Source organism: Hippocampus comes, unplaced genomic scaffold (genome assembly GCF_001891065.2).
Source record: "Hippocampus comes isolate QL1 unplaced genomic scaffold, H_comes_QL1_v1.1 scaffold161, whole genome shotgun sequence".
In the NCBI taxonomy this organism is placed as follows: domain Eukaryota; kingdom Metazoa; phylum Chordata; class Actinopteri; order Syngnathiformes; family Syngnathidae; genus Hippocampus; species Hippocampus comes.
In genome coordinates, this window is record NW_017806067.1 from 244,056 (window position 1) to 252,761 (window position 8,706).

The 8,706-nt window shown below is 48.3% G+C and overlaps 2 protein-coding genes across 2 annotated transcripts in view; one reads left to right on the forward strand and one right to left on the reverse strand.

Annotated features, from left to right (window-relative positions):
* The window catches only part of LOC109530083 (ankyrin repeat and BTB/POZ domain-containing protein BTBD11-A-like), a 22,831-nt gene extending 21,118 nt beyond the window's left edge, over positions 1–1,713 (reverse strand). Inside the window, exon 1 of the mRNA XM_019893631.1 lies at positions 4–1,713. Coding sequence (XP_019749190.1) covers positions 4–329 — 326 coding nt within the window. The 5' untranslated portion in view covers positions 330–1,713. The remainder of the gene's footprint in view (positions 1–3) is intronic.
* A 141-nt stretch (positions 1,714–1,854) lies between these two features.
* cry1a (cryptochrome circadian regulator 1a) lies at positions 1,855–8,146 on the forward strand. Its single transcript, XM_019893652.1, has 12 exons — positions 1,855–2,742; positions 4,116–4,224; positions 4,415–4,557; positions 4,642–4,826; positions 4,900–4,988; positions 5,080–5,220; positions 5,472–5,783; positions 6,000–6,354; positions 6,466–6,594; positions 6,781–6,882; positions 6,969–7,034; positions 7,337–8,146. Exons 1-12 carry the CDS (start codon positions 2,585–2,587, stop codon positions 7,429–7,431), a joined length of 1,884 nt encoding a protein of 627 aa, XP_019749211.1. The 5' UTR covers positions 1,855–2,584; the 3' UTR covers positions 7,432–8,146.
* Positions 8,147–8,706: the final 560 nt, after the last annotated feature.

Here is an 8,706-nt window from a genome sequence, read left to right on the forward strand (position 1 = left end):
CGCCGCCGCAGCGCGCCCTCCACCTCGGCCAGGCTCCACGGCACCTCCTCCGGCTCGGGCAGCTTGGCGCACAGCTGGGCCGCGCACTCCAGCGCCTCCGAGTCCTCGGCCAGCACGGTGTTGACCGTGTCCAAGCTGTTCTGTCGGCTGTGCATGGATCCCGTCAGATGCCAGCGGTTGCCGCCGTGCGAAAGCGACTGCAGCGGCGGGTCGGAGCAGCACAGCGACACGCTGGACGACCGGACCGAGTCCGCCGCGCCACCATAACCGGAATCGAGCGTTAAGTCCTCCAGTGTCCTCGCCGCGGTGCTCTTAGCGTTGCCTGCCATCGCGGCGCCGCATACTGCTGCGTGCGTGCGTGCCAGCGCGCGTTTCAAAAACCCATCCGTGCTGGGCTCTTTACGGTGACGCGCGCGTCATTGCCCGCGTTTGCTGCGACATCGGCCGGCGGGAAACTTTGCCTGCTTCCGTCCTTCGCCTCGACGCTCTGCGGGCTTGCGCTTGGCTCCTCGAGAACAACGAGGAGGAGGAGTCCGTCTTGATTGACAGCTGCAAAACAACCTGCACAAATAGCGATGCCGTACACGTGTCACAATTTCGGGGTGCACAAAATGCGCAAACTGCGCGACCGTCTCCCAACTGCGAAACACTTTTCACCCATCCATAACTGCCAGTGTGGCACATCGAAAAAAAGACACGTTTATATTGTTCTCTTGACTCATTAGTTGACTCCCAGGTGAGCGTTGGGTTGTAAAACTGCACTTAAAGCATCACGTATGTGCTGCAATGTTTGTATTATATTTGCAGCCTGCTTACATGTGCTCCACTTTAGGCCACAAAGCAAAGGCTTGCAAATCTGTAGTCAAACTATTTTACGGGCTTGCGGACTTTGGCGCAACATCTGGCGCGAACGGGGCCACTGGGAGTACCTCGTAACAATTTATGTCCCCGTCAGTAAAATTTTAGCCATCCAGAGCAACTCTCCTAACTTGAACCAGGGCCATATTTGGAGCCGTATAAACTGTGACGCCGATCTGCCCCATCCTTCAGCTTTCCTTCCATGCATACCTTGTTTCCTCACTTCTGCCCTTTCTTACTTCCACTCTGCCTTGTTTTTTACCCCCACCCAGTGGACGAAATGCGTCAATGCCCACACACGTGCCCGCGTAAGTTCCCTTACATAATTACGGGAGTATTTATGTAAGGTTATCTTGTGGAGGAAAAAAAGTTAAAAGTGACATAAGAAGTAGTAATACGGTTATAAAACAATTATACACGTAATTACACGTTGAAGATCTTAGCTACATTACAATTTTCAACATTAATAAGTGAAATGATTCATAAAAAAACAGGGTGACTCTTAAATGACGTAAGTGGGCCCACTAAATTATTTCGTAGCCACTTTATTGAATTTTTTACAATATTACTGTATGGTTGCAAGGTTTTCTTTATTTTACATTTAGGTGAATAAAGCGAAATAAAAAATGTAATTGTGGTATTACAGCGAAATGTCACATAGGTAGGTTTCACGCACGACCTCTGAACCCGGAAGTCTAATCTACCCCCGCCAACGAGTGTCCCGGCCTAAGTACGTATACCTGTATATATTTGTATTTTCTTTGACAGTACTATTAATGATGAGTATTTTTTTACGATCGATGTACGTTAAGTGAAATAGAAACTAGAATGCGGATTGATATTCCAGTAATTGGGTCACAAGACGTCATCGGCACCACTGTTACATGATTGTGAAGCTTCTCTCGTGTTGTCCAGTGAGGAAACCACGCTGTTGAAACGTGACTGCGTTGGGGGCGATCGGGCCAATCACAGGTCGCACAGCACCATGCGTCACCCAGTAGGCGGGACTAAGGTAGAAGGTGCGGCGCGAGGACTAAGTTGACGTTTGTGAACGTTGCGGAGGGAGTTCAGCCGTAAAAACAGCCAAAACTCTAGTCCAGCCGCGTCGGACACGAGGCACAAAGATCCAGGAGACATTTAGAAGAGATAAGTGTAAATTTGGGTTGTAATCGATCGTCGTTTTTGAATTAATCGCTCTTGCTACGTGTATTTACATAACCATCTTCTCCCTTGTTGTGGCGGGGACATTGCGAACGAATAGCAAACTCGGTAACAGCATCTCTTGTTGCAGCTTTGGACAAGATCATGTTATTTGGGTGCAAATACGCGTAAAAATAATTTGAATCGGCGTAATTTTGCTTGTTTTTTAAAAGGTTTTCGAAAAACAAGTTATACAACGAGGCTGCCTTGTTTGCCCGCCGCGCAGGTCCTAACACCCGCCGGCTTGCCTGTCACGTTGCCGCGGAGTGCGCGCAGTTTCTTGAGGGCCAAATGGTTCAGACTCTGACACGTTTTAAATTCTTCGTCACCATGGAAAAGGTTTTATTAGAGCAAGGTTAACTCCTCCACACCTTGGCCACCATATTTACAGATTTAAAAACAAAAACTAATTGGGATTCCCTATTAGTGATTATTGCGCCCGGATTTGTGTTAGTGTAAATAAGGCCAGATTAAGAAGATCAGTCAAAGGCCATTTCCATTCGTGAGGCTTCCATCCATTTGAGTGATGGTCGTGAATACGATCCACTGGTTCAGGAAGGGCTTGCGGCTCCACGACAACCCGTCCCTCAAGGAGTCTTTGCTGGGGGCCGACACCGTCCGCTGCATCTACATCCTCGACCCCTGGTTTGCAGGCTCGTCCAACGTAGGCATCAACAGGTGGAGGTGAGCCTACCGCAAACTCCCCACACTCACATGCACTCTCTCCGTATGAGGACACTTACAATGTACACGCGCAAATAACTATATGATTTAGATGCACATTGGAATGACTGGCAAGGGTTCATAGCAGTGGTGCACAAACTTTTTACACGATGTGTAGATCCACACAAAATGCCCAGTGGACAGGAAAGTAAAGAAACACAGAAACTGTACTTTTACAGTGATTCACTCTAAATTAATGTACGTAAAAGTTAAATGAAACATGCAATAAATACTAGGTATTCCAAAGAATGAAATGCAAAGGTGTTAAACTTACAAGTTAAACACAGCTGAATTGGAATCAGGACGCTGTGACTGTCCCACACAAATGTGGGCCCAACCGATGTGTTTTTTTTTTTTTTTTAAAGGCCGATGACGATATTTGGCAAAATAAAATTCCGATGACCATTGGCCAGTCAATTAAAGTTTATATTTAATATCTTGAAATGTGAAAGTGAGGCCGAATTGATGGAGTGTGTGAATGTTCAGGTTAAATGGGGATGGTGTCGGGGGTGGTCCCACGCGAGCATGTAACAGTGTTCATCCATGTTGGTTACGCAACTCCTGACGCAGACGCCTTTTGTCATGCGTGAATAGAAAGCCTCGGCCACTGCGTGAGAGGAAACTTGATTGTAGATCTCAGCGAGTGAACACTCGAGATGAACCCCCAGTTGTGTCTGTGTTACACAAGTGGGTCAGTGTGTTACTAGACCCCACCACCCCCAAACTCCTGCTCCTCGCCTTTCTCTGAGCCTTTGTGACCTGATTCCACACAGAAACCCCCCCAGGCCTCGCAACTGTCTCATCAGAGCAGAGTAGGGAGAGCGCTCATCCCGACAAAGCCCATCATGATGAACTTTTCCAGAATTTCCCAAGAAAGTATGCTTGGGAGTTCACTGAAAGGTTTTTAAGTCTAGAAAAGACTTTGAAAGTTTTAAATCATTTTTTTCCGACCACTCAATTACGCTTGACAGTTTGCTTGGTGTGTCAATAATGTAGCACTGTGAACCCGAGCGAGAGGCTTTCACCTCCCCAACTTTAGTTGCCATGGCAACAGCACGGGAAGCTCCATGTTAGTGCCGCTTACTGTGTGTGTATGTGTTTGTGTGTGTGTGTGTGTGTGTGTGTGTGCGTGTGTGTGTTAGGCGGATAAAAAGTTGTTTTTCCGCCACCTACACAAGCCCAACGCACCTGCCAGTTGATATGAGTGGATGCTCCCGCTTGCACACTGTGCACGGCTGACATTTTCTCGTTTGCGATTCCCATATTTTGTACATTGAGAGCATTGGAGGGAAATGTTGCAAGTTGATATTTCTGTCGTCTGTCCCCTCCCGCAGATTCCTGCTGCAGAGTCTGGAGGACCTGGACTCGAACCTGCGCAAGCTCAACTCCCGTCTGTTTGTGATCCGGGGCCAGCCCACCGATGTCTTTCCAAGACTCTTCAAGGTTGGGACGCCCGCATGACGTTTGAGTGTGACAGGCGGGCACAAAGCAGTGCCAAACGCCGCTGACGATTCTTGTTCCTGTCAACTTTGACCTCAGTAGATCTGACATCTATTTGTTGAAGTTGATTGGGCCGTTGTTTGTGCACTTGACATTTGTGCCCTTGGCTGATTGGTGTCGTTTGGTTCTCCAGGAGTGGAACATATCCCGCCTGTCTTACGAGTACGACTCGGAGCCCTTCGGGAAGGAGCGGGATGCCGCCATCAAGAAGCTGGCCTCCGAGGCCGGCGTGGAGGTGACGGTGCGCATCTCGCACACCCTCTACGATCTTGACAAGTAAGAAGATGAGCCCCCCCGCCTCTTGCTCCCGCCCCCGCAGTCAGCGTTGGACCGCCGCTGAACTCAAATTTGAAACTGCAGGATCATCGAGTTGAACGGCGGTCAGTCGCCGCTCACCTACAAACGCTTCCAGACCCTCATCAGCCGTATGGACGCCGTGGAGGTGCCGGCCGAGTTCATCACGGCCGAGGTGATGGGGAAGTGCAACACGCCGCTCTCGGACGACCACGATGACAAATTCGGGGTGCCGTCCCTGGAGGAGCTAGGTCAGTAGAGTGGAAGAGGGGTTCGCCGAGACGTCAGGAATACCACGTCGAACGTTTGACGTTCCTCTTGCAGGTTTCGACACTGAGGGCTTGTCGTCGGCCGTGTGGCCCGGAGGCGAGTCCGAAGCCCTCACAAGACTTGAGAGGCACCTGGAGAGGAAGGTTTGTCACGTCAGACAAGATCAAAGGACGTTTAATGCTCATTGCCCGAGCGAGCGCACTTGCCAATCCTGGTTTCTTCTCTTTGCCACAGGCGTGGGTGGCCAACTTCGAGCGTCCTCGCATGAACGCCAACTCACTCCTGGCCAGCCCCACCGGCCTCAGCCCCTACCTGAGATTCGGATGCCTCTCGTGTCGCCTCTTCTACTTTAAGCTCACCGACCTCTACAGGAAGGTACGGAGGGCTCGTCCTTCCTTCTAGATGGACGCAATTACATTGAACACAATTCCGTTCAAATATTTTTTTTCTCAACAAATTGTCAATATTGAGCAATGCTATTGAGCCCGCACGGGCCGCTCTGAGCGGTCACGCTCAGTGGAATGTCATGGCTGGTGTTTCATTTTTGAAAGAGGCCCACTTCAAGCTGCACAGGTCTCGTCATGACTCGCTTGGCTGACTCTGTTAACTCGTCCTTTGAAACAAAGGTGAAGAAGAACAGCTCGCCGCCACTGTCGCTGTACGGCCAGCTGCTGTGGCGCGAGTTCTTCTACACAGCGGCTACCAACAACCCGTGCTTCGACAAGATGGAGAGCAACCCCATCTGCGTGCAGATCCCGTGGGACCGCAACGCAGAGGCGCTGGCCAAGTGGGCCGAGGGACGCACCGGCTTCCCCTGGATCGATGCCATCATGACACAGCTGCGCCAGGAGGGCTGGATCCACCACCTGGCCCGGCACGCCGTGGCCTGCTTCCTGACCCGCGGAGACTTGTGGATCAGCTGGGAGGAGGGCATGAAGGTAGGCACGGGAAGGCGGACGTTCTAAGCTTCGTTTTGGCCCATGGTGGCCATTTCCAGCGCTCCTTCGAAGACCCACGACGCCTAGCGATTTTGTCGCACAGCTCCCTATTTGGAAGCTCCTATACGAGAAAGATGGCGGTTGCCAAATTAAAAAGATTTAGGTTGCGTGTCGGGCGGGCAATTTTGATGGCTTGCTTTGTTTTATGGTGTGCAGGTGTTCGAGGAGCTGCTGCTGGATGCCGACTGGAGCGTAAACGCCGGCAGCTGGATGTGGCTCTCTTGCAGCTCTTTCTTCCAGCAGTTCTTCCACTGCTACTGCCCTGTGGTGTTCGGCCGCCGCACCGACCCCAACGGCGACTACATCCGCCGCTACCTGCCCGTGCTGCGGGGCTTCCCGGCCAAGTACATCTACGACCCGTGGAACGCGCCGGAGGCAGTGCAGAAGGCTGCGCGCTGCATCGTGGGCGTGCACTACCCCAAGCCCATGGTGCACCACGCAGAGGCCAGCCGCCTCAACATTGAGCGCATGAAGCAGATCTACCAGCAGCTGTCCTGCTACAGAGGCCTCGGTAAGAAATGCAGAGTGCCGACTGACGCGCTCGCTTCAATTGTACACTGTACATTTCACTAGCAAACGTCACGCATCCCCTCGCTTATTTTGTATCGGCGTTATTCTGCAGGTCTCCTGGCGTCCGTTCCCTCCTCATCCAATGCAAACAATAAGCCATCGTCAGAGGTAATGGGATATTCTGTTGAAGCTCCTTGTGACGCAGCCACTGCCGCCACCGTGACCGCTGCTACGTCTTCCGGTGAGTCATCTTTTTTCTTCCAGCCTTCCTAATTATGAAAAGTATGAAATTGTGGTGTTTTTTTGTTTTGTTTTTTAACCCAAACCCACCATTGGAGCTTTCATCACTGTTTTGCAAAAACCAAATATAGGAAGGTTTAGTCTGACGTCTTCTGCAGACTTGCTAAGTGATCTTTTATACCTGCAGGCTATCCCATGCCGGTACAAACGCAGGCTGACTGGCAGAACGGCGGTGTCATGATGTACCAGCTCGGGGATTCCCAAGGCGGCGTGGGCGCGCATCAGCAAGGTAGTAGGAAAATGCGACTATACTGTTCGTAAAATATGTCATTGCCTGTGGAGTTGTAGTCCTTCACGCTGCTTTTATTTTTCCAGGCTACGTCAGCTCCAGCATGATGTGCTACCCTCAAGGCAGCCACCAGAGTCCCACGCTTCACAAAGGTCACTTTTCCTTTGAAATAGATTACAAGATAAAAGTACAGTGCAATAGGGATGGGCACGAGCATAATGTATTAGAATAAAGCTGAAGGACTTAGTTTTCATAGAAAAAAAATGTATATAAATCAGTGTTTATCAAAAACAAAGCAGAGGTTTTATTCCAAAGGAGTACATTTAATATTATCGTTGTAACATCATACACAGTTTGAACATGTGTTTAAATGTAGAAAAGGTAAACCCTGCACTGTAATTGATTCTATTCTAATCTATTCTTACTTTTCTAACTTTTTAATTTGTCTCTCTAGGGCTGGAGCATCACTCCAGCAGCGCTTCGATGAGCAGCAAGCGTCACTGCGAGGACTCCGGAAATGGCAAAAGCTCCAAAGTCCAGAGACACTAACCACAGAAGAGAGCAAATATATATGAAAAAAGTTTATTTTGTTCTTTCCACTTTTACGCGCCGCCATGAATTTACAACACTCACATTTCTTTTGTGTCTTTTGGGTCTTGCAGTAATCTTCATGCGGCGATACCCTCGCCTGCTATGAAGTAATCAAATATGTTATTACAAATGCCGACATCCCCGGAGAACGTCGCACTGTTTCTTCTTCGGAAGGGCGGGTGATTGCAAAGAAGGCCGTCGTGTGTATATGAAGAATTTTCAAAAATTCAACTCACATACAACTTGTACATATTTGACTATTGTATGTGCGTTCTTGATCTTTGTGTAGCGTCATAGATCCATTATATATATTTTTGATATGATACAAAAGTCATGAGTGGATGTTTCTTTTGGGGGAATTTTTTTTCTCCCCCAAAAATGCAACTAAAAAGGTCTCCATTAAACGGGAAAAAAAAACGTATCATGAAAATCTTGCTGTCTCATTCATTTCCTCCTGTTTGAGCCTATTTAACAACAAAGTGTTTCAGTGCTGGTTGACGGTTGTGTTTCCCACTGTCGATGCAAAATCACTTTGACCTTGTTATGATGGCCTATTACCCACAATTCATATCCTTGTGCCCCACACCTCACCTTCCCACTAGTGTATGACCTCCAACCCACAACTGCAAACAACTGTTTCTAAATGTACTTGTTTCATTAAAATGGCTTAAATGCACTTGAGTTGCACTCATTTTTTAAAATATGGAGTCAAAATGTATTTTATTTACACTTACAATCATCACATTGTATACATTAAAAAAAAAAGATTATGTTTCACGCTCAGGGTAGGGTTAAAAATAGGGTTTAAAACCAGCTGCATAAAATAGTTACAGGGCACTTGTATGATTTCAGAATAAAGTTTCAAAACAGAATAAAATCGCCGTTCAAACTATAGTCATATTGGTCAGTCATTTATTTGTCCGAAGACTTAATGAACCGCCATTTTGTGTCGTCCTCCTGACTATCATCGTGACTCGGCGAATGAATCGGACAGCAAGCACCATCAGGCAAGCCAACATAAAGAAATTACGTGTATATTTTGACGGAGAACGTTTTCACAGCGTGTACATATTTATGTTCATAAATTGTAGGAACTTTGTTGCCAAAATAGTTTATTAAATATGACGCCAAATCCACTCCGCTCCATTTAAGCTTTTTTTGGTCTAGCTATGCTAGCTGAACGAGCTATTAATTAGCGTTTCGACAAACACGACGAAACTACAAACACGACGA